Here is a 23,906-nt window from a genome sequence, read left to right on the forward strand (position 1 = left end):
TGCCGCCTCCGCGGTCCCTACCGGCCCGGGCCCGAGGGGATGCGCCAACAGTTCCTCTCGCGGTCGCCTCAGCATTCGGAGCCAAAATTTCTGAACTTCTCAGTTTATAGTCGACTATAAACAGGATCGTTTTATCAAGTCTCAGTTCACGGATTTCAGCCTCTGCTACAGCGCACGGAGAGAGACAGTTTCAACACGAAGAGTCTCTGGAGAACAGCCCCGTTTGTATCCCCAGGAAAGGAGCTTCTGCCCCCCGTTGTCAGGCCTTCCCCCGAGTCCAAACGCAGACACACCTCCCGTCAGCTGAAATCACCCCATTTCTTTAAGCCAGGGCCTCCCATGCAAAGGCAACACCCTCTCAGCTACACACACTTCTGCATTAATCCCATCGATCTTTGCCAAGGGAGGTGGGGCACAGAATTTGTTTTGAGCGACTTCCTAAAGCTTAAGATGTTTCTTTACTGCTTTCTCTCCAGAAAAGTCACTTGGGTGACTTCCGTACTGAAACAGAGACAACTCTCGGTGGGCACACTGCCACCTTTAAACACATAAGAAAAACAAAAACCAATTCACTAAGTTAGTAGCGGCAACATCCCCAGAAAGAAATAAAAAAATTTACATCTCTATCCCATTTTGTTGTCAGACTGTTTGTTGCGTTCCGTTTACATCATGACTAACCAGGTCCGTTATAAAAACAAGAAAGTAACCATGAAATAAATAGATGTTGACACTAGTGGGATTTCAGGGGTGTTATAACTCATCATTTTTCCTGCTTTCTCCTCCAGCTTCTGTCTTCTTCTCTTTTTTGGACCCTGTGTAATGAAGTAAACTCAGTTACAGACTGTAAGTTTCTGCAGCACACAAAGCAGCACTGGAAGTCCCTGACACCCATTAAGTACTCCGCCAAACTCTCAGCCTGCAGTACAGAAGTCAGGGGAATGCTTTGGGGACGGACACTCAGCTCCCAAGAGCTGAAGGCTGAGTGCCCTGCGCCTGCCCCACGGCACTGTGCTCACCCTCGGAGGGCAGAACACGCCCGCTCCTTAACAAAGACAGACTGGCAGCCCCGGCACTGGCCGTAAGCTGCAGCGAGAGGCATGAAGCAGCTGCCCAGGCAGGCAGCAGTGGCACCTCACAACTTCACACTGAAGAATGGAAATGTAGGAACAGTGAGGAACCCAAACTTTTCCTCTTTCCAGCATTAACAGCCGATTCACAGTCGGGGGTTCCACCATTTTACTACCTCCCACAGCCGCAGAGATGGAAGGAAGCACACAGGCAGCCTGCACTCGGAGCTATCAAGTTCTAGACCTTTAGTCAAACATTTACCCACCAGAGTCTGATCCAGGCTCATCGTCTATGGCTACCTTCTCAACTGTAGGAGGTTCCTTGGCTGGACCAACATCCTCAGGTTTCTCTATATTTAAAGCAGAAAGAAACAAAAGTTAAGGGAGAACACACAGGAGACTAGATGCAAGGAGACTGTGTGACCAGTGGTGAGCTTTACAAGCCAGCTGTGGGAGCTCAACAGGATTTTAGTCACTTGGTCTCATGGTGGATCTCTCTACAACACTCAGAGAAGACCACAGAACTCCTCCTTACTCCTCACTGCCTCTGTCTGCCAGGCGTTATGTCCCTGGAAGCCCTGGAGATGCACTGTTGCCCAGTCCAGTCACCTTTAGAGCAGGATCTTGAGCCAGAGGAACCAGAGGGGAACTCTGCTGACAAACAGCAGGCTACATTTAAAAGGACCAGGGCACCCGGAACCTGAGGATCTTAACAGGTTCAGAGAAGTGCAAGTCTTAAGTGTCCCAAGAGATTTTTTTTTTTCTGGGGTCCATCTAAGCCACAAACTTCTCTCATCAACAGCTCATTCTACTCCTTGATGCAGGGCAGAGCTCTGAGTACTTGGCTCTGGACAGCCAGAACAAAACAAGTGGCTTATCTTTCTTAGAAAGCAGGCAGGCAGCCAGAGACAGCTACTGACTAACCATCCTAGGAAGCTTATCAACACTTTCTGTTTCCTTGCAGAAAAAAACCCAAACAAATGGTGGGGAGAAAAGGACACTGCCATACCCAGATTTTCCCAGCTGTCTTTGAAAACTAAGAGGAGGCTCATTTAATCCTACAGTTACCTGTTGTCTTCACTGACTTACCTCCCTTTCACTGAAGGCAGAGCAATCCGAGTGTGTTACACATGGCAGTTACATACCAGGAGTTATAGACATGCCCCTGCCCGCTCCTCACCTTCTTGTTTCCCCTCCGTGGGAGGGATAGTATTCTCAGTCTCAGAGGCTGCTGTAGCATTCTTTCCTGAATCGGCTTTCGTGGCATTCTTCTCCTTTTTGGGTTTGGGTTTTGCAAACTTGGCCTTATTCAGAAGATACTGCACTTCCCTGTCCAGGGCTGCTATCTTCAGCTCTATGTCTTTGGACAGCAGGAGAGGTTTTTCAGTAGGAGAGAGCTTGTTCTGTTCAGCCAGTGTCTCATTTTTCCAGATCTGTGGGATGGGATGGGAAGGAAGAGGGGTTTTTTGAATGCTTCTGGGTTCCAGGAACCACTGTATCAACAGCAGCTCCAAGCCAACGCTCCCGGGCCTCCTAACTTACACAGGGTAACACTGCTCCTTGCTACACTTCCACCACCTTCTGAGTTATCCATACATAGAACAAAACAAAGAAACGAATCCCTCAAAACCCAGCAGCTGCTTTTACAAGCTGCGCACAGCCAGATTACAGGGCTACACCCCACCACTCCTGGAGACAACTCTGCACATGCAGCACAAGCGCCACTATCCCCCAGCAGCCTGGGGTCAAGCTGGGCATTAGAAACACCGACAGACACAAAAGGTTTGCTGGTAGCATGGAAACAAAACAGGCACACTCTGTTCTGTGACCTTGAGTGAAAGTACACCACAGAAAACACAACCCAAGCTGCCACCCCCACCCTCCCGTGGGATCATTCGGTCCTTTATTACCGTTGTTTCATTGATAGCTTTTTCCAGAGTACTCAGTTCCACGTCTGTGAATATCTGGTCAGACTCTGGAATCATTCGGGCTCCCCTTAAAGATAAGAAGTTTATTTCAGACTGTATGTTGGCAACTCAGAGTTTACATCCCCAGTAATCACAATAATAAGTAGTCACTGCACATACCAACCAGTTAGTACATTTTGCACCCATGTCTCCTACATCTGCAGGAACCAGAGTCCTAAGTCAACCTCTGGATGCTAAGCACAGAAAACAGCCAGCAAATGCAGCTATCGTGAGAGCAGACAAGCAAGGAAGATACAAAGAGCTGAGGCCACAGGACCAAGAGGGAAAAATCTGCTTGTAAACAGTGCATAAAGCATTGGGCACTTCCCCTCTGCCCAGTTTAAACACAGCCTGCATCTAACGCTGACGTGTTCTGCAGAACTGAGTGCTAGGAAGCAGGGTTTTGGGGTCTTTCCTCAAGAAGCACTGGTGACTTTCAGACCACATGCAATTTGGTCAGTTCTGTCAGCCTCTCGTACGTTACCAGCTCAGGAACTCTCCTTCCCAACAGCTTCCTCTTACTTGAGAAAGATGGTTGAGTGGTTGAGCAGACTCTCCAGGGCAGCCAGGCGTTCTGGCCACTTTCTCCTTTCCTCAACGCGGAAGAAGAGGTTCCTGCAAAGCTTTTTCAGCTCAGAAAGCCTGTCTTTCAGCTCCTGTGAATGGGGAAGATGGGAAAGGCGGCAGTTAGTTCACTCGCTAACTTCGTAAAGCCTCAGAAGTTAAAACTGCACTTTTTGTTGTTTTCTCTATCAAATACACTATTTTGATAGAGTTAAAAGAGCCATACGACTCAACAGGGTACTGCTGAAGCTGTTGAAGATGCACCCACAGCTGGAAGAACAACTGTATTATGTTCTGTGCATAACGCACTGACAAAGCAAGAAGCTTTCACAAACCAGGTTATAAAGGATCGAGATGGATCAACACCCCATCAGCCTGCGTGGCCATGTCTGTGTCAGTCACAGCAGACTGGTACCCTGACTACAGGCAGCAGTACCTTGGTGGCAGCTGTGTAGCCCTCCTCCTCCATCCAGCTGGAAGCCTCGCTGAGCTTCCTGGAAATTTCTTCTCTCTGCTCCTCAGTTGAGACAAACTGATACTCCTCTTGGTAAAGCTTGTCCTGAGGAGAACAAAGCAAGCACTCCTGTCAAATACCACTGACCGGGGAAGCGTAAAACCACCAGGTCACCCACTTGCAACTGGACTGGGCTGTGGACTACCTGTGCTGGCCAGGAGACTGTCATTCAACCCCCCAAACATGAGCTGCTGCTCCTGGCACCAGCAGGTAAATACACCAGGTGCACAGACACACACGTACACCTGGCATGACGGCAAAGCTGCAGCCACAATTCCACACACACTTAATGTTAATTGCCTCTTCTGTACAAGAGTTCTCAGAGAAGCTGTAACTTCTTTCCAGCCTGAGCGTGACTGTTACAAAACACACAGGTATAAGGGATACTGGAAAGCCAAATTTTAATGTGTGAAAGCACTCATTCTGTGTTGAGAAAAGCTCCACAGTCTGCATGGGCTTGGGAGGCCTAACAGCAACAGAGAAAGTGACTGAAAGATGAGACCAGGCTCTTCAAATCAGCTTCCCCCCGCTCAAACAACTCCCCTGCGCTCAGATCAGCCAAGCTGTGTACGACACTCCTACTTGCTTTCTAGGAATTCTTGTTTCTTTATATCCCACTTACCTGGGTCTCAAAGATGAATGACTCCAAGCTGTTGGCCGATTTTTCTCTTTCCTGTTTCTCTAGATCTCTGACCGTCAAGTCTTGGAGTCTAACATGTGAAGAGAACAGAAATCAAAGGTACCAAGTGCCTTTAGATGAGCATCACATCACACACAGCAGCGCTACGTGAGCTACGCCATTCCAAAGCAATTCCCCTCCTTTATCTGGAACCCTAACCTAGCAGAGCTGTTTCAAACATACTTTTTCACTGAGCTCTTCAGTTCATCCTCCAGCAGGTCAGGCACATCATTTATATCCACTTCCATCATGATCTCATGGACAAGCTTCTGCTTCTTGGGTGCTTTGATCTTCTTTTCTTCCTCTGTTTTGCCAACTGTGCTGTCATCAGAACTTTTGGACTGTACTTCCTCTTTCGCAGTTTCTCTATTTTCTTTGGGATCCTGTAACAGATAAAGTACATTTTCAAGCAAGGGAACAGATTGGCAAACTTTTTTTCCAAGGCAGGGCATTGACAAGGGAAAAAGAATTCCACAGAGCACTGTAGGAATTTTATTAGTTTCAAACATACCCATCACAGTCACATTCCTTCGATCTGATGCTCACCTGAGACTCTGATTTCTTGCCTTCTTCCTTCTTCTGCGACTCTGTTTTTGGAGGGGGAGTTTCTGCCTGACCTGGCGACTGCTGTTTCTCTTCTCCCTGCTCTTCACCAGCATCTTCTGCACTGCCCTTTTGGTCCTGTTTCTCCACCTGCTCTTCTTTACCCATTTCTGCTGGGCTCTCTTCTTCCTCCTGGTCATCACAAGCAAATAAAGGGGAAACCAAACCAATATTTTAACTGTAGAAACTCCAAATGTTTCACAGAACAGATAATTCTCTGCAAAAAATGTATGTATGAAAAACAGCACTCACAGAGACTGCAGCCATTAGCTACAATATGAACTGAGTCACTTTAGTGCAAGACACGACTGTGACAAGGAGCTTTCGTCTCCCTAGAAGGAAACCCAATCACTACTGCCCACATAATGGCAGCTGCGGCTATACGGCCTGGGAGAAAGCAAGGAGCCTGCCAGGCACCTGCACAGGCAACACACAGGCAGAAGCCAACCCACAGAGCACCAGGACAATTTAGAAATGAGAGACTTCCTCAGAAACAAGCCCTGTAACGTGAGTCCACTGCTGCTGGACTCGACAGCCAAAGATCATGCATTTCTTTAAACACAGACCACGTGAAACTCCAGGGGAATATAGCACTTTCTGAAAGTATTCAAACCCCCGACACTCTGCCAGACATCTTTAATTCTGCTCATGTGAATCACTGCCTCTTCAGCAGCCACAGCGAAGCCCAGGGGCTCCCTCCCACTAGCCATCACCCCGAGGCTCACCTGAACCGAGTCAGTCAGGTTCTCCCCAGTCTCTGGCGTATGGCCACCACCCCCAAACAGGCTGGAGATGGTGTTTCCAAGTTCTGTCGATGGGAGACAAAAAATCCAGAGTATTATGTATCCAAAAGAAGAAGAAACTCATCTTCAGCTCTTGGTTCTTTCTCTCACAATCACAATGATCACTCCCCCCCAAGGAGCTCCCCTGGCAGCGTAGGCTAGCCACATACACTCCAGAAACTCATCCTTCCCTGACCTCACTTCGTGTTTTTGCATGTGCAGACAAGTGGGGCCTGAAATGTGTAACTTTGACTAAAAACCTTCAAGATTTAACCTGTGGCTGCATTAGTCATCCCTGCATCTCCCCTTCACCTCCGAACATCCAGATTTCCAACTCCTCTCTATGGGGAAGTCTGTGCTCTAAAACCTGAGCAAGGCAAAGCGCAAGTCAGGGCACCGCAACACAGACAACAAGAAGGGAGAACACCACGGGGCTGCAGATGTGGGACTTCCCTTCAGGACAGACCTCCTGAAATTAGCAGAGAACCTGTGGCCAAACAATGAGGAAACGACTCCTATTTTTCAGGTTGCAATGCATGCCATTGTCACCTTGGGAGTGTGTGACATTTCAGAGCTGCTGGCAGCAGCCAGAAGCCACTTGCAAAGGGCTTTTATGTATTTTGGAGGTGTATACACAATCAGAGGCCACAGCTAATGGTGCTTGCTCTGCTCAAAGTAGAGATATGCTTTAGTTATTCCAGCTGCTGCAGACAAAACACAACAGTTAGAATAAGTATCAAAGTTCAGTATCTACTTGTCAGTGTTGACTCCTCCTCCAGCTTGTCTTCCACCAAGGTCTCAAACACAGACTCCACCTTGGAGAGAGGAGCACAAAATTAGTTTTAAGCAGAGACAATCAATACTGAAGAGAGGGACAGAAGCAGAAAATTGCGGAAAACTGCTGACGAACATCCCAACAGGATGGTGCTTACCCGGTCCAGACTTAGTACTCCGCTCTCATCCATGTTGAAGTGAGCTTTGATGCCTTTGGATTCATAATCTGAGTGCTTCTTGAAACTGTCCCCGACCCCCTTCAGCCTCACAGTAGTGAGATTGAGAGAACCAAAAATCCTGATGACACAGGGACAAAAGCAGAGAGAAAACTTCAGATAACAAAGCTGCAGAACAGCTAACCCCCTCTCACGGTCACCTCTGCCGCGACAGACAACTGCACAGAGCAAGGAGCCGGCCAAAGCACAGGCGTGGAGAACAGGTCTGCAGGCAGGCGGTGTGCCCAGACACACGACACGACTCCCCGCCTGGCGACCTGCACTGCCACCTGTCTGCTCAAATGCTGGGCTCAACTCACCGCAGGTCGTCCTGGCTCAGGAAAGACAGATCTCCATAGTTGACATAGAACTCAAAGTCGTCCGTGTAGCGGTTGAAAGTGATCACTTTGCGCTGCGGATAGGGCGCCATGCGCTGGAACAAAATCCTCTTGTTATGCTTTAAACTCCTGGATTTATCGTCCTCCTCAACTTCACGGGTAAATTCCACCTGCAGCACAAACAGAAAACAGGACTCAGCAACTGCAAACTTCCTCTATAGCGTCTTACACCGGCAGCGTTTGGCTGCTCTGCCTCGTGCACAAGTTGGGGGTCAGGCAGGTATTTCTCAGCAGATGTTTCTATACGCCTGGCTTCTGGGATACAGCACTTCTACAGCAGGGCCAAAGGATCTCCATAACTTCCTTACGGAGATGAATCCACAGGTCACCTGGAAGATTTCTCCCACAACATTTACCCACACCTTGCATATCAGAAGAAAAGCCAAGGGTTACCTGGATAGGAAACACAGCAGCGTCCCGAACGATGAAAGGCTTCACCTTAAAGGCTTTGCTCAGAGCAGCTGCCTGGTAGACTGCTCCCATGGCAGCAGCCTCATCGGCATTGATGTTCTTGCCCAGTTCTTCTCTAGGAAGTGAAAAGCGACAGGTGTCAGCTCTGCAGCTGTGGCCACAAACTGCGACAGACTACGAGGGGAGCCTCACATACTCACTTGCCCACAGCCTTCAGCAAAACCTCCTGCACTCTGGGGACCCGTGTGGCACCGCCAACTAGAATCACCTGGTCAATTCCATCCTAGGGATTGGAAACAGTCACTTGGTTTTGAGAAGGCAATTTTGTAAAGCCAAGTTCAGGGCTCCCTCACGCTCCTTCCCCGGCCACCCTGCGCTGCTGCGGTGCCCTGATGACACCCGTGCCATGCCACGCTGTCCCAGCACAGCTCTGTGCCCCACAGATCTGACAGGCTGACACGAGCCAATGCGAGGAACCTGGAGCCAGGCCCGTCAAACAGGGACAATGTGAGCGCTGCTTCGAGTCACCCGAAACATGGGACTTCTGATTCAAAATTAGAGACTGTGATGCCAGAGACAGTGACTCAGACAGGAGCTGGACCAGAACAGACAGAAACCCGGACCCTGGGAGGTGACTCAGTGTCTCGCACGGAATACCAGAGCCAAAAAATGCTCAAGAGCCTCCTGGCATCCTGGGAATTGAGAATTTAGCAATGCAGAACATCCCTCCAAAGGACTGCACTGTGTTTGGTCCAACCGCAGTTGCAAGAGCGCTTCTAAAGGGAGCGCTCAGAGAAGCCTGGACAGCAATGATTTTGTTTCCAGGCAGTTTGAGTTAAAACTTCATGAGTAAGACCAGACCAGCATCCAAGACAAAAAAAAAAAAAAAAAGATCGGGGTTTCAAACCTCCAGCCCAAGATCAGAGGTTTTTTAACAAACAAACCCCTCCGGGAGGTCCTTTGTTTCTGGTGGACAGCAAGGGAGCCAGGACAGGCTCCTGTTTGGTACTGCAGGCAGTGACCTCACTCTGTGACAGCGACAGGCATTGGGACTGTCACCAGTGCCTTGATCGGGATGTGACAGTGCCTGCCTACATACAAATCCAGGCTTGTTAATGTGTTTTCTTAAACATACCAGACTCATCTCTGCGCTGCTCAGAGCCTGCTGCACGGGTCCTGGCACTCGCTGGAACAAGTCAGAGCACAAATCCTCAAATTCTTGCCTTGAGACCTTGGCCTTGAAGTCGATGTCATCCAGTAGCCCCTCAATCTGTCCAGAGAAAAAGCAGCCAGAATGAAATTCTTGGTGGAGGATTCTCCAAACAGAATCTCTGCCTGACTTGCCCAGAGTGCAAAAACTTCCAGCTTTCTTAAGGCACATAGGACCTGACCGCACTCATCCGAGCCCTGCCCCTGCCAAGGTGATGAGAGGATGGAGCGTGGTGTAACGGGCAGCTTCTCTCAGGGGAAGTTTAACAAACTTCCCGTGACTCACGCTCCTCCGTTCCACTCAGTCACCACTGGAACCAAGCGGGCACAGGTCAAGGGGGACCACCAGTGCTGCCACTGGCCCTGCAACACCAGCAGTGATGCTCTGCGGCACGGCGACGGCGAGGAGGGACATCGCCCCTACGCGCCTGTCCTTAACCCACCCCCCTCTGAGCCCCAGAAGAGCTGGAAACCCCACGGCAGAAGGTCAGACCTGTGCCATGTGGTCAGCATTCGCACTCAGGACAGTTTTCAGGCGGTTGGCCTCCTTCAGCAGTTTGGCCATGGCCCGGGCATTCTTTCGGACGTCTTTCGAAGGGTGTTGATTATTAAAGAGTTTTGCCAAATAGTCCCGGAGACGAAGCTCCATCTCTAAACCTCCAAGAGTACGGTCAAACCTGAGCAAAAGAACAAACAGAGGTGTAACAACTTAAAGCGAGCTGAAATACCAACAAGCTTCATGTATTATTTCACAAATACCAACAAACTTCATGCATTATTTCACAAATAAGAGAGCAGCAAGTGGTCAAAAATAGCTGTGGTACTATATCAGCTGTGATAAACTGTGAAAGAACAATGGTTGTTTCAAAAAGAACACATTATAATGAAACAAAGAAAAGGAAGATTCACCACCACAACAGCCTTTGAGCAGGAAACTTCATATATTCTGGTAAAGGCCTTATTGCCAAGCACATCAGACACCCAAAGGATAACTCTCAGGTCCCAGGTATTTGCCTGGAAGCAGCAGTATAAATGCTGTGGCGTTAAAATTGCCAGGCTGGTGATTCACAGCACCCCCCCTCATTTGGTCAATACACTGTGTTTTCATTCCTCTCTAGAAGAATACTCTGCTTTTTCAAACTGACACTCTCTACTTTTGTAAGATTATAAGAAACTGAATTATGCTAAAATGGCTTGAGGCTTTAAAAAAAGCAAGCCTGAAGAAAATGAAGTGTAATGGCAGGCTGCTGGAAGTTCTCAGTTATCTGCTGCACAAAACAGCGACACCAGAATTATTACCCACTGGAGCCCTCTTGCTCCAAACGTTTCTCACTCTGCCATCCAAATTACTCCGCTGAAGGCTCACTGCAAAATTCCACGTTTAGAAGAGACCGTGAAACAAATGGCTTCTTTCCTGAGACCTGTGGGTTTGTACATCTCATGCTAAACTCTTACCCAATGCCCTGGATCTGCAGTTGGGGTTGGGTTCCTGAGTCCTTCGTTTTCACTGTCTGATACGTAACAATAGTACAAACGGTGCTTCCTGCTCCCATGTCGTAAAACATGATATTCTGAAAAGAGAAGCTGGAATGGTGAAGCAGAAACACCTGGATATCCCCCATGAATAAGAAAAGAACCCACTGCTGTCCGAGCTTGATACAGGCCAAGACTATTGGCTCCCAAGCCTGGCTTTACACTGTAATGACAGGACTCGTGCTGTGATCAAACACAGGAGACGTTCAGGGTCATGCCTGACACAAGCCAACAAAAAAAATTTTCTCTACCATTTCACAGATCAGAACACAAAGCTTTGCTCTTTAAAAGTTTCTTCAACTTCAGGAAAGTCAACTATTTCAGAGTTGGTCTTCCAACACCTTAGAAAACTGCTGTTGTTATCCCGCCCCGCCCCAGGTTGACTGGCAAGGAACAAACACATGTTTACAAAACGGGAACTTCCAGCCACCTGCCCTCACCCCAGAAGCCTTCAGGCTTCACCACATATTTGCACAGGGTTTCAACCCTTCCTCTGTCCGATGAACACACAAAAACAGCAGAGACCGGCTGACTAGCAGAGTCCCCTTCCACCCAGCGAAGTCCTTTTGATTTTACCTGCAGCACTTCCCCCCAACACACAGGCACTCATGCAGAATCCCCCGCAGCTCCCAGCTGCACCTACCTGTGCGGTGGCATTGATGTCCTTCCTCCTAAAAACGCCATAGTTCAAGGCGACAGCAGTATTGTCATTGATCAGCTGCAGCACCTTCAGGTCGGCCATGCGAGCGGCGTGCAGAACCGCCCTCCTCTCCGCCTGGTTGAAGTAGGCGGGAACAGTGATCACTGCGTCCTTGATGGGCTGCTCTGAAAGAGTTGAAGGGAATGTGTTTTATCACCAGCGTAGCTGCATGCAAAGACTCATTATAACGGGGCAAGTGTAGCAGAGCCAGAGAATCCCCGGTAAAGGCTCGTACGGGATGCAATGCTGAAGCAGCATCAGCAGCCAGGATCACTAGGGATGAACCTGTGTCCTGATGAAACCAAGACTTCAGATTCTCACAAAGCCACAGGTCTACTGATCTCTGTCACATGTGGGGATACTCTCAGACGCTCTGGGATGCCTTAGATTTCAACAAGCATTATCTTCGCTTACTTTATCTCTCTATTACGTTTGCTCTCCAGAGCAAAATGTCTTTGGACTGGCCTTAGCAGAACAACCCAGACAACATGCAGCCTCCTAGTAACACTGCAAGCCAAACACTGCAACGGAATCACCCAGCTGTCATTACTGTGGTGTTTCACTAGCAGCATGGCATGGGAAACGCATGACAGTCTCTTATCTGCTAGTGAGTTTCCCAAGAGAGAGCAGTTTTTGTCATTCAGCTCTGGCAGCAAGTCTGCGTGCAGAGCAGCTCCAACAGACTTGACCAGAGCGGCCTTCCCCTTCCCCTTCCCCTGCAGGTGCCTCCGAATGCGCCTCCAGCCACACACAAGAGCGAGGGAGAGCTTCACTCCTCCTGCAGAGACTGCCACTAAGGCGTCTTCGCTGCAAGCCTGGGTGGGATCTGGGGTGCCTGCCCCCAAGAACAGGATTAAACCCCCAAACTTGCATCGTATTAGAAACAATGACTTGACAGCTATTAAGTCTTGCTTACAGTCTACAGCTGAAGAGACCCAACATCCCGTTTCTAAAAACCCATGGATTTTCACACACCTCTGGTCTCTACTCAAATCCAATAATATACAAACACACACAGAGAGATACTGTAAGATCCTTCCAACCTGCAAACTCCTCAGCCAGCCCACGTGAATAGTTCAGGACCATCCCCAGCATCTCCTCTGGAGAATACTGTGTTGTTCTACAAGAAAGAAACAGAAAAGGAAATTACAGTGACAGCAGAGCCAGCTGTAGAAGCCTGGTAGCCGAAGTCCCACCCACCAGGAACCCAGAAGCAGCCACTTACTGGGACAGCTTGAAGATAACGGTCTGCCTCTTCTCATCCTTCACCAGCTCGTGCTCTGGGAACCGGGACTGGTACAGTGCCACGTGGGGGTTATCGATGCGCTTACCCAGCAGATCCTGAAAGTATCTGAATGCCACCTTGGGGGTCCTTATGGACTGCAGAAAGAAAAAGCATCGCCCAGCTGCATTTCTTAGGCTTGGCTGTTGCCAAACAAACCTCCCCCAAGCTGTGTGGCAAAGAGCTCCTGGGATGGGATTTAGGACCACAAGATGGTACACAAAGAACGAGTACAGAAAGCCAGTAAACACACCAAGGAGATGAGAAGTAACCAGACAAGAAATAAAACTTCCTCACTCAGACATTTATCACAAAGGGCACAACAGCAGGAACATCCTGTGTACAGGGATGGCAGTCGGTGTGATGAGTAACAAGAGCTCTCACCATTCCCAGCGCGCTGTCACCAAAGAGACGCTCGTTCTCCTTCAAAGAAACAGCCACAGGGGTTTTCCTTCGTGACTCCCTGTGTAGGAAAAGAGGAGTAAACCCGTCCAAGCAGGTGAATGTCCAATAGAGTCCCTAGTGAGGGAGGACGTTGCTTCCATTTTAGAAAGACTACAGGAAGGTGCTCAGGTACTGCCTACAGAAAGGAAGGCCAGCCTCCCGTCGGGGCTTTCATACCTCCTGGTGTTCCTCATGACATAAACAACGCACTTTACCGAGACATGGACAGGCACCTCTCAAATTCACAATCGAAGCTGTGGCGGGCAGGTGATTGCTATTTTTCCCACAACTTGAGATAAGTTAACAGGAAGTGACTTGTTTCTGCTCCGATTCTTGCATTAGTGCACAAAGGTGAGTATTTCACTACGATAACCATGAAACAGCTTAAAGTTGTGCCCTAAGCTCAGTGCACACCACCCACTTCCAAATGCCTCATAACACACTAACGATTGTCTAACATTAGGCTACAGAAAAGCAAATTGCTGCTAAGAAGAAAGGCTCATGAGAAGCTTTCTGGAACGTGCTGCTTTGTACTTAGACAAGACTTGCTTTATTTTTAGCTTTCCTCCACCAGCGAGCAAGGGAAGGCAGTTCCCTCATTCTACCAACGACTGCCAAGTCTCAGGGAGCTGGGTGAAAAATCCGTTTATTATCTTTTGGTCTAGACTTCCAGGGAACTAGGATGTTCCTGACCGTACATCCTCTCCCAACCACAGGTTTTTCATTCAGTGTCTTGGGGACGGGCTGCAGGAACAGCAGCCAAGTGAAAGGAGAGCTTTATTTGCTTCACAAACAAGTATGGGTTCTGAGCAGCTGCAGCAAAACAAACCCACCCCTGGGCTCCCTTAGGGGGAGCTGGGAATGGGGCTTCTTAACGGGATGGGCAAGCTCCTGTCTGAACAGTGACACGACCTGAGCCACCCACGCTTTTGGTTGCTCACTTAAAAGACCCCCAAAGCACAAGCAAGCGCCCCAAAGCTAAGGTCATGAACTGAACTGAGGCCCTGAAAGATGCTCAGTGAGGCAAGAAGCAAGTCGGGAACACCTGAAGGAGGGGACGGGCGTGTTCCCCTCGCAGCAGAGGAGCGGCGTTAACTGAACCCTCGCGGCCTAAAAGCAGGGAGCCTCGAGCCCCGGCAAAGCAGCGAGAAGCCCCCCCCGGGCCTCTTCGATGTCGGCACCGCGCCAGGCGCGCGGAGCAGCCGCTCACTTGTTTAAGACGATCTCCATGGGCACCCCTGGCTTCACGATAGCGATCTTCATCGACTCGCTGCCCACGTCCACCGACATCACCGCCACCGACCCTGCAGCGCGCCGGGGAACACGAGAACCGTCAGAAACCGCCTGCGAGTCGGGAGACCGACCCCTCTGCCCGGCACCGCGCGCCCTGGGACGGCAACGAAGCGCCGGAGAGCAGCGCCGGCCGCGGCCCAGGCTGGAGGGGGCCCGGCAGCCCCCGCGCCGCACTTACCTGCGGCGGGCATGCGGCAGCAGAGCAGCAGCCAGGCCAGCACCCAGCGGGGCACCCGCGCCATTCTCCTCCTCCCCTTCCTCCTCGCCGCCGTCCCGGCCCGGCCCGGCCCGGCAGCAGCTGCTGCGGCGGCCCCGGAGCCTCGCGCGAGCCCCGGCCGGGACGCGGCGCGCGCTTATTGGCGCGGCTGCCAGCGCCGGGCGCCCCGCGCGCCTCCATTGGGCCACGTCGCGGGGCCGCAGGAAGCGCGCCCGGCGCGAGCGGCGGCACCATTGGCCGGGGGAAACGGGGCGGGGCGGCGGCCGGCGTGGCGTCACGCGCGTGCGTGGCGACGTCATGCGCGCGGCCGCAGGGCAGCGGCCACGTGCGGCCCGCGCCCCCTGGCGGCCAGAAGGCGCCTCGCCGCCAACCGAGACCACGCCCCCAACCCTGCCCCGGGCCCGCCCACGCACGTTTCCAGCCCCGCCTCTGACGCATCCCGGGCCCCGCCCCGCTACCGAGGCCCCGCTTGACGGTTCCCCGCCCCCTGCCAGGGCCCCGCCCCCAGCCCCCCGCGGGGCGGGGCCTGCCGGTGGCAAAGCCGTTACAGCTGCGCCCGGCCGGGGCTCGGTCCCGGGAGCGAAGGTTTCACCACGAGGGCTCTGGGGCTACCGAACGGGGGGGTCCCGGCGCCCCGGGACAGGCGGCGGCGCGGCAGGGCCGTCTGTCCCATCCTTTGCTGACAGACAGACCGTCTCACACCCAGCGCCTCCCAGGCACAAGGAGCTCTGGGCGCTGGCAAGGCTTGGGCAGCTTCTTACATTTCAGCACTTTGATATGTTTCCAATAAACTGCGTGTTTAGAAAGTCAACATAAAAACCCAAACTATGCCCGTGGGGGAGCAGGTGATGCTCAGCGCCACCCGGCGCCTCCGTGGCCCTTGACTGTCCCCCCCCACTCAGGGGTGCTGGGGGCGCTCGGAGTCCAAACAGCTGGCGGGTGGGGGGTGCGCGGCCCCGGCCCCGACCCCTCAGTTCATGAACTGGGTGTAGCCCTCGGCCCCGGTGACAATGACGTCCATCCAGATGCGCATGGCCTCAGCCGAGGGCGCCACCATGAAGTAGAGGCGGTCGTGGGTCTTGACACAGAAGGTGAGAGCAGGGTTAGGGCTCTGGGGAGGAGAGGGCAGGGTCAGGGTCAGCGCTGAGGAACCGTGCGTCCCTGGAGCATCCCCAGCCCGAGCTGTCTCGCTGCCGCCTCCCTACGCGGTGGAGGGCCATGTCGGGGGACGCCGCCGCCGGGGGGTCCCAGCCAACAGCAGGGCAGCGGCGGTGCCTGGCTCTCACCTTTGCGGCGCTGCGGAGGTGGTCGTAGTAAACCTCTTCGATGGCTTGGAAGTAGATGACTCCCTTCAGCTTCGTTTCGTGTTTATCTGCCCGAGAGAGGGAACTGCTGTTGACTGCAGCACCACAGGCGATGGCACGGGGAGGGGGCACAGGGCAGCGCAGGAACTCACCCACGTAGTACGAGAGGGTGCGCTTCATGCGGTCAAAGACAAACCAGCGCTTCTTCCAAGACTTGATCTTGCCGCCCATCTTGACGAGGTAGCCCTTGCACATCTTCTCCGTCAGGATGACATGGTAACACGTGTCCACGCTGTGGCCCGAGGACTCAATGTGCAGCCGCAGGTCGAAATCCTCTTTGCGGATGGGGAGGTACCGCGTCAGGGGACGAGCCTGGAACCACAACGCAGCCCTGCAAAGCCCACCGGCGGTGGCCAGAACCGCATCCCCTCCCCCGGACCCCCGTGGTCTGCCTTGCCAGCCAGGGAGAGCCCGTGCCAGGGGGGCAGCCAGCCCCGCACCTGCGAGAAGTGCTTCTCCCGCAGCTTGACCTCCTTCTCCACCAGCTTCTGCCGCCGCGCAGTCTCATCCTGCAGCCGACGTTCCAGCTGCTCCCGGCGCCGGCGCTCGTCCTCCAGTGCCTGCCGCCGCAGCTCCATCTCTCGCTCCTGCCAGCAGGCGCAGGCGCTCAGCCCCGGGCATGGGGCACCCGCGCCCCGGCTGCCCACCGTGCCGCTGCCCCCGCTCACCCGCGACTCCATCAGCCGCGACTTCTCCGCGTGCGCCTCCTTCAACATCTTCTCCATCTCCTCGATCTTCCCCACCTCCATCCCGCTGGCACTGCAAGACGACCGGAGCTGCCACCCCCGTGGGAAGGGCCTCGAGCCAGTGGCGCGGCCGGCGGAGCCTCTAGCCACGGGGGCCAGCCCTGGGGTTACCTGGAGACATTGTCAGGTGAGCAGGCGGAGTTGTTGCTGGTGGAGATGCTGGTCTCCATGCTGTCTGAGCTCTCCAGGCTGAGGGTGTCGTAGGCGTGGTCCAGCTCCTCTGTCCGGGGCCCAACACCGTGGGGACGGTGGTGGTGGAGGATGGAGTGATGCACGAGCAGGGGGAAGGCAGCGGGGAAGGGGGTCTGCCCGTGCAGGGCTTCCCACTGCGACTGAGCCTCGGCAGCCGCTTTCTGCTTCAGCTCCGCCAGCCGCCGCTTCTGCTCCTCGATCACCTGCTGGCCTGCGGGGCGGGAAGAGGACGGCAAGGGCTGAGCATGCCGGGCCCAGAGCCGCGCTGTGGCGGGCGAGGGGACGGCATGGGAGGGAGAAGATGCCGCAGGCACTGCCGGAGCCGGGAGCCACCATCACAGCTCCCTGGAGAACAGGGCAGGCAGCGTCTGTCCAGGCAAGAGGAGGGGCCGAGGCAGCTGAGGGGGAGGACATGCGCCAGGCTGGCAGGAGCAGGCTGGGCAAAGCGCTGGTGCGTGGGGGATGCACAGGGGTGTCCGTAAGCGGATGCCAAGAGGCACGCAGGGTCCTGGGCTGGCCATGTCCCTCCTGTGCGTGGTGGAAGGTGCCAGCAAACAGACATGCCGCTGCCTCCGGGCTGCTGGAGACAGTCCAAGCTGCCCCACGTCTCTACCTGGTAGATCGCCCGGCTGCGAGGGCTCTGCTGGGAGTGGCTCGGCTGGAGACACGCCGTCGGGCAGAGGGGTTGGCGGGGGAGAGAGAGGGGGGAAAAGCGAGACCGTGAGAGAGGCCCTGCGTCCCGCCGCTGCTGCCCTCGGCCGGGCTCCCTCCTCCGCCGCCCAAGCGACTGCCAGGGAAGCGCCTCCTTAAGTCCCACCACCCCCCAGAGCTGGGACGCAACACCGGAGCTCACCCTTCTGCTGCAGGGCCAGCTGGCGCTTGGTCTCGATGTCCTGCAGTGTGGCTGCCAGGTTGCGGGGCAGGCTGCCCGCCGGGCTCGGGGGGCCCTGGGTGGGACAGCAGGCGGTCAGCGGTGGGGACAGGGACGGGGGCTGGCACCGGCACGCGGGAGCCACGGCCAGGGTGCCCGGGGCCGCGCGACACCCCGCTCCCCCCAGCAGCTGTACCTTGGGTGAGGGGCTGCGTCCCAGCACGGAGAGGTTGAGCTGCGAGGACGAGGGGGTCCCACTCTTCATCCGAGGGGTGAGAGCACCAGCGTCACCCTCTGTTTTGGCACGATAGACCTGGGCATGGAGACAGAGAGGTGAGAGGAGCACAGGGGGGCCTGCAAAAGCGCCCACCGGGCGGATGGCTCAGCCACCGGCAGGGCTGGGCACCCCCTCCCCAGCTCCTGTGTTGGTGCTGCCTGGGCAGGGGTACAGGCAAGAGGAGGCAGTGGCTGCCTGCCCCAGGCGTGCTGCCTGCTGTGAGTCTGCTCGGCCCCCACCTGCTGCGGCACAGGGGTGGCGGGCAGAGCCCAGGGTGCAGAGCCAGTGGGGATGTCCCCGCACTGTCCCGCTCCCGCCGTGGCTGGCAGCCCCACAGAATCGTCTGGGTTGGAAAAGACCTTGAAGATCATCTAGTCCAACCCAAAGCCCCAGCGGCAGGGAGCCAGGATTACCTGGAGAGGCTTGTGAGAGGAATGAGCTTTAGCTGGAAGTGGAGGAGGGGAAGAAGGAGGGGAGACAGAGGAGGAGGAGGTCTCAAAGCCAGCCATGGCCTCCTGGTACCACTTCTCTAAATCAAGAGCCGGGAGCCACACCAGGTCCCCCAGAAGCTGCTGCTCCATCTGGGAAGAGAGGCCTTGTGAGAAAGGAGTGAGGGCAAAAGGCAGCAAGAGGGACAAACAGGCAGAGAGAGAGGTGGGAGCATCCCTGCCTGCACCTGCACTGTCCAGCCATGGCCTGGGACCTGCAGACCCCCCCACCAGGGACCCCAGACCAAGTGTCAGCAGCTCCAGGACCCCCCTGGTGCTCACGGGGCTGGTAGAGCTGACAACAAGTGCCAGGAAGGTGCAGAGATGCCCTGGGGATAGGCAGGGCTCCAGGCAGGTCAGCCAGGGGCACGTGGGCTAGTGAGAGCCTCGTGTGCAAGCTGCTGCTCAGCCTCATCCACAGCTCACCCCTCCCATGCACCCCTGTCACCTCCCAGGGAGAGCACAGGGCTGGAGAGAGGGAAACGGGACACAAACCTCTGCAAAGACGGAGGAAGAAGAGAGAGATGGAAGAGGAGGAGGAGGAGGAGGAGCGCAGCCTGAGGATGAAGGAGCCGGAGGGGTGCCGCCCAGTGGGGAAGCAGCAGGGGCACAGAGGCCGCCCAGGATGCCCGAGAGCTGCTCAATGGTCACGTACTGGGCAGAGAGAAGCAGATTAAACCGGGAGAAGAGGCTCGAAGCAAGGCTGAGCGGGCACGGGGGAATGAGCAGGCGGCTCCGGCCCCAGAAGGAGCCACATCCCCAGGAGGAAGAGCTGCTGGTACTGGGCACCCGGTCAGGTTCCCACCTGCTCTGCACCCTCCTCGCCTGGGACCGGTGGCCAGGACCGAGTCCAACAGACAAAGGGCCGCCCTCCTGCCCCTCTGGGCACCCGCTCTGCTCCCCAGCCCTGCTGCCGCTGCCCGAGGGCAAAGCCCATCCAGAGCAGGCCAGAAGTGCTCCCCAGTGAGGAGACTGGGTGGCTCCAGCCTCTGCTCCCTGCTCAGCTGCAGCTGGACGAGTCCCCCAGCCCAGAGAGAGGCGGGCTCCGAGCACCGGGCACACGGGGCGGCCGCGTGGCCTGTGGCATTCTCGCTGCCCGGGATGCGGTGGGCGACCCAGGGCAGCAAACCCAAGCATGCTCTGGAGCGGGTACCTCGTCGGCTGCGGGAGGTACAGCAAGCAAGAAAGAGCGCTGAGCGGCAGCAGGGGCAGCGGCAGAAGCTTTAGTGTCCAGGCTGGGGCCGTGCGCATTGCTGCAGAACCTGAAAACGTCAGACAGCCTCATGTACTCCTAGAAATCCACGGCGGAGAAGGAGGAGAGTTAGACCCATGTGCTGGCATCGCGACGCTGACTGCAAAGCAGGAGCAGATCTCCCCGCGCATGCGTGCTCTGCCCGCACCTGCCCAGCCCTTCCCTGCCTGCGGCTGCCTGGCTGCCCAGCACCGCACACGAGCTGGGCCGGCGTCTCGCACACCGCCTCGGCCCTGCCTTAGGCGCAGCTTGGCTGGGTGCCCTGCCAGGCCCCAGGCGCCTTCAGCTGCTCCCAGATCTCAGGGTTCTCGGCCACAAGCCCTCGCAGGTGCAACATGAGGCACCTCGAGCTGCTCTGAACCAGCTTAAATTCCACTTCCTCGCCCTTTCTGAATCAAACATGCTGAAGGCAGGGATTTGCTCTTTTTTTGGGGAAGCCAGGCTAGCAGGACCCCAGAGGACGCTGTCAGGAGGTGCCCAGCCAGCAGGCAAGCAGCAGGCAAGGGGGCAGTGCAGGGACGCCCCTGCCACACGGCACCACACCGGGGTTAGGCAGCAGGAGCCGGGATGCCTGACAGGCCCAGGCAAGCGCCCAGAATCAGGTCTGCGTGTTAATGAGCACAGCTGCTGGAGAGCTTAAGGAGAAATTCCCCAGCTGTGCCACCTCAGCGTGCTGCTGGGGGTACATCCTGCTGCCCAAAGGTGATGTTAGTCCACATAAGGGGCCTGGCAGCGGCTCAGCCAAGGAGAGGGCAAGTGAGCAAGCACGTGCAGTTAGTCCCGTTACCTCTTGCGCCTTGGGGTAGGAGCAGGCGGCAGAAGAAGCTAAGGAGGCAGCTGCTGCTGGCAGGGGGCTCAGGGGCTTAGTTCCCTCCAACAGCTCATAAGGCTCTGAGATATGGAGGGTCTCCTGTTGGAGGGTAGAGATCACATAGGCAAGGGGGGCCCAGGCAGCAGCTCAGCAGCAGCAGGAGCCCCGCCACGGGCAGGTGCAAGGGGACTCGGCCACCCTGGCCCTCTCCCCAGCAGCAGGTCGGGCAGCACCATGGTCCCCAGTGGCACCACGGCTCTGGCTCCCTGTTCAGAGCCACGAGCAGGGCAACGGGGAGGCCCGCTCCCACCTAAAAGCCCTTGCACATCAGTTGGGAGGAGTCCCCCATACCGGCACCAAGACAGCCCCGTGCTGGCTCTCTGGCGAGGGCGAGACCTCAGGCAGTGCCCGCTGCACCCAGCCCTTCCCTCGTGGGACTCGCTGAGCTGCCTGCTGAAGCCTGGGCTGCGCCGGGACTCCTGCAGCATCCCTGCAGCCCGGCAGGGGAGATGCTGCTGCTCCCAAGCCCGGCTCTTTCGCGTTTCCCTCCCTCCCAACCCAGCGATGATCTCTGCAGCCTACAGAGAGGCTCTGAGCAGCCGGGAGTCCCCAGCTCCAGCCCGAAGGTGCTCAGGAGCACAGGGGGCTGCTGCAGAGCACAGCTTGAGGTTGCACCAGGCCCGTCCCTGCTGGCGACAGGAGACTGTATCCCCTCTGCCCACTTACCTCTCTGAGAGCTGAAGACATTTTGGGGAAGCTCCTGCCACCCGTGACGAGCTGGTAGCGCCTCTCCAGAGACACGAGCTTCTCCTTCTCCTGAGCGCGGGGTGACAGTGAGAGCAGAAGCAGCTGATGGTTACCGGAACCCCCTGGCCAGTCCCCCCATGCTCACCCCGACTGCCAGCATCCCGGCAAGAGGTGGCGCGATCTCGTGCCCTGCCTCAGGCACCGCCAGGGTCGGGGAGCACATGTCGACCCCGCGATGGCTGCAGTACCTTTTGCAGGAGCTGCAGGACGCCGTTCCTCTCCCTGGCCAGGCGCTCGGCCTCCTGGGCGCTCTGCAGCCGGATCTGGGCAGCCTGGGCATCCAGCGCGGCCACGTGCTCCTGGGGAACAGACCGGGGGGATGAGCCGCTCTGCCGGCGACCCACGGGGCTCAGCTGGGGCCACGGGGTGCAGCCCGGCCTCACCAGACCCGCCACCCCAACCCGCCCCTACCTTCCTGCGGGCGATGCTGCGGTGGCACTCGGCCCGGCTCTGCAGGAGCTGCTGGCCCCGTGCCTCGCGCTCCTCCTCGAGGCGGCTCTCCCGCTCCAGCTGCTGGAACTCCAGGTCCTCAAACAGCTTGGCCTCCGTCTCCAGCGCCTCCGCCTCCTTCGAATACACATGGGCACGGTGGATCACTCGCTTGGGACGGGCACCTCCACATCTCGCTGGCAGATCTCCCACAGGGAAAACCCCCACCGTGCCCCCACGTCCTGCGGGTGCCAGCTGGGAAGGGGAACCCGAGGCAAAGCCTGTCCCCGGTGCTGTGTGCAGACGGGCAGGCAGCTTCCCCTCCTGCTCAGCACCAGCAACATGGGAGCCACCATCAACCTCAGCCTGGCAGGAGAAGGCGATGGAGACACCGGGCACTGGCCAGGTCCGAGCCATCACCCTCATGAGACAAGGAGCTCACCACGGCCCGTGGCTTCACCCCACCCCGGAGAGCAGCTGCTGCTGCTGAGCCACGTCCGGGCCGGCACCGTGCCCTGCCAGGCAGCAAAACACCAACACATGGCCCCGCCTCGCCGAGCTGACGGGCAGCAGATCCCCGTGGACAGGCACCGTGCCGGACGAATGCCTGAGCATCCCCCCAGCCTCCAAGCACTGACCGCTTGGCTCAGGGTCTGCCGGCGCCACCCCGGCAGCCACCGCACGATGCTCCCTGCGGGGACGCGCTTCCCCCCGCGCCGGAGCAGGGCAGCCACTGCTCTTGCAGCATGGCGTGGCACCACCAGTGTGGTGGTCGCCGAGAGCTCCCACGCGCTGGGACCCCCGTCACCGTCCCTGCCCACCGCATGCCGGTACCCACGCCCGACACAGGGGTGGCCAGCCCCGAGTGGTGGGTTTCTCTGCACAGAGAGGGGCAGGCAGGCACTGGCCATGGGCTGGGGAAGGTCAGCCGCCACCAGAAAATACGAGATAACCAGAAAAAACGCTGCAGACCGGCCATAACGTAGACCGACAACACTGTAAATAAACGCCCTCAGGAAGTAGCTGGAAGCAGAGACGAGGACTGACGGTCCCCGCGGCTGCCCCGCCAGCCTGCCCTCCTTCGCGGGGCAGGATCCGTGCTCGGGCCTGCCCAGCCCAGAGGAGCCCAGCAGCTCCACGGCGGCGGCGGCCCCGCGCTCTGCTGAGCCAGCACCGCGCCCCGGGCCCAGGCGAGCGGCAAGCTTACCAGGACGGCGGTGCCCGGTGCCAGCCGCCTCCAGCCCGGGTGCGATGCTCCCAGTGCGGCCCCGGCTGGCGGGGAAGAGCTGGCCTAAGGTGGAGCGGAGGGAGGTGGGCCATGGTCCAGGAGGGGTGGGGGGAGACACTGACCCTTCGCATTTGCTCCCGCAACTGCTCCTGCAGTGACTCGGGGCACTTATCAAGGTGGCTCTTCGACTCATGGTAAAGTGCCCGGAGTTGCTCTAGCTCCTTCCTTTCAGCATCAACCTTTGCCCTTTCCTGAACTGGGGGAGAACAAGACAAAACAAAAAAAAAAAAAAGAGAAAAAAAAAAAGAGAAAAAAAAAAGAGAAAAAAAAAAGAGAAAAAAAAAAGAGAAAAAAAAGAGAAAAAAAAAGAGAAAAAAAAAAGAGAAAAAAAAAAGAGAAAAAAAAAAGAGAAAAAAAAAGAGAAAAAAAAAGAGAAAAAAAAGAGAAAAAAAAAGAGAAAAAAAAAGAGAAAAAAAAAGAGAAAAAAAAAGAGAAAGAGGAAAGAAGAGGAGGGAAAGAAGAGGAGGGAAAGAAGAGAAAGAGGAAAGAAGAGGAGGGAAAGAAGAGGAGGGAAAGAAGAGGAGGGAAAGAAGAGGAGGGAAAGAAGAGGAGGGAAAGAAGAGGAGGAAAGAAGAGGAGGGAAAGAAGAGGAGGGGGAGGGGGGAGGGGGAGGGGGAGGGGGAGGGGGAGGGGGAGGGGGAGGGGGAGGGGGAGGGGGAGGGGGAGGGGGAGGGGGAGGGGGAGGGGGAGGGAGAGGGGGGGAGAGGGGGAGGGAGAGGGGGAGGGAAG

At 56.0% G+C, this 23,906-nt stretch overlaps 2 protein-coding genes across 16 annotated transcripts in view; both read right to left on the reverse strand.

Annotated features, from left to right (window-relative positions):
• Positions 1-439: 439 nt before the first annotated feature.
• HYOU1 (hypoxia up-regulated 1) lies at positions 440-14,854 on the reverse strand. The gene is made up of 24 exons (XM_074927574.1): positions 14,614-14,854; positions 14,353-14,446; positions 13,083-13,161; positions 12,642-12,796; positions 12,460-12,536; positions 11,360-11,541; positions 10,639-10,754; positions 9,677-9,860; positions 9,110-9,244; positions 8,175-8,257; positions 7,957-8,089; positions 7,486-7,673; positions 7,109-7,247; positions 6,931-6,991; positions 6,120-6,202; positions 5,338-5,526; positions 4,975-5,174; positions 4,735-4,822; positions 4,035-4,157; positions 3,557-3,690; positions 2,978-3,062; positions 2,248-2,500; positions 1,334-1,417; positions 440-812 (listed from the first exon to the last, which is right to left on the reverse strand). Exons 1-24 carry the CDS (start codon positions 14,675-14,677, stop codon positions 751-753), a joined length of 2,991 nt encoding a protein of 996 aa, XP_074783675.1. The 5' UTR covers positions 14,678-14,854; the 3' UTR covers positions 440-750.
• Positions 14,855-15,309: 455 nt separating this feature from the next.
• PHLDB1 (pleckstrin homology like domain family B member 1) overlaps positions 15,310-23,906 on the reverse strand; it is a 20,807-nt gene continuing 12,210 nt past the window's right edge. For 5 of the 15 annotated variants that reach the window (XM_074927528.1, XM_074927526.1, XM_074927521.1 and 2 more), the window contains exons 10-26: positions 23,240-23,368; positions 21,872-22,027; positions 21,649-21,759; positions 21,380-21,469; positions 20,630-20,752; positions 19,744-19,881; positions 19,086-19,244; positions 18,516-18,683; positions 18,022-18,138; positions 17,808-17,901; positions 17,568-17,612; positions 16,874-17,165; positions 16,685-16,775; positions 16,457-16,603; positions 16,109-16,328; positions 15,939-16,024; positions 15,310-15,763 (exon numbers count right to left, since the gene is read on the reverse strand). In XM_074927528.1, the coding sequence (XP_074783629.1) occupies positions 15,623-15,763; positions 15,939-16,024; positions 16,109-16,328; positions 16,457-16,603; positions 16,685-16,775; positions 16,874-17,165; positions 17,568-17,612; positions 17,808-17,901; positions 18,022-18,138; positions 18,516-18,683; positions 19,086-19,244; positions 19,744-19,881; positions 20,630-20,752; positions 21,380-21,469; positions 21,649-21,759; positions 21,872-22,027; positions 23,240-23,368 (2,307 nt within the window). In that variant the 3' untranslated portion in view covers positions 15,310-15,622. Of the gene's footprint in view, positions 15,764-15,938; positions 16,025-16,108; positions 16,329-16,456; positions 16,604-16,684; positions 16,776-16,873; positions 17,166-17,567; positions 17,613-17,807; positions 17,902-18,021; positions 18,139-18,515; positions 18,684-19,085; positions 19,245-19,743; positions 19,882-20,629; positions 20,753-21,379; positions 21,470-21,648; positions 21,760-21,871; positions 22,028-23,096; positions 23,369-23,906 lie in introns of all 15 variants that reach the window. The other 10 variants (XM_074927524.1, XM_074927523.1, XM_074927525.1 and 7 more) reach the window with 10 other exon arrangements.

Source organism: Athene noctua, chromosome 26 (assembly GCF_965140245.1).
Source record: "Athene noctua chromosome 26, bAthNoc1.hap1.1, whole genome shotgun sequence".
In the NCBI taxonomy this organism is placed as follows: domain Eukaryota; kingdom Metazoa; phylum Chordata; class Aves; order Strigiformes; family Strigidae; genus Athene; species Athene noctua.

Excerpts from the sequence above, each read along its gene's own strand:
- HYOU1 (XM_074927574.1), bottom strand. The coding sequence starts at position 14,677 with ATGGCGCGGGTGCCCCGCTGGGTGCTGGCCTGGCTGCTGCTCTGCTGC. Across the intron at positions 2,501-2,977 it reads AAGCTATCAATGAAACAACG|ATCTGGAAAAATGAGACACT; the intron begins GTAATAAAGGAC and ends CCCATCCCACAG. Across the intron at positions 813-1,333 it reads TGAGCCTGGATCAGACTCTG|GGTCCAAAAAAGAGAAGAAG; the intron begins GTGGGTAAATGT and ends TTCATTACACAG.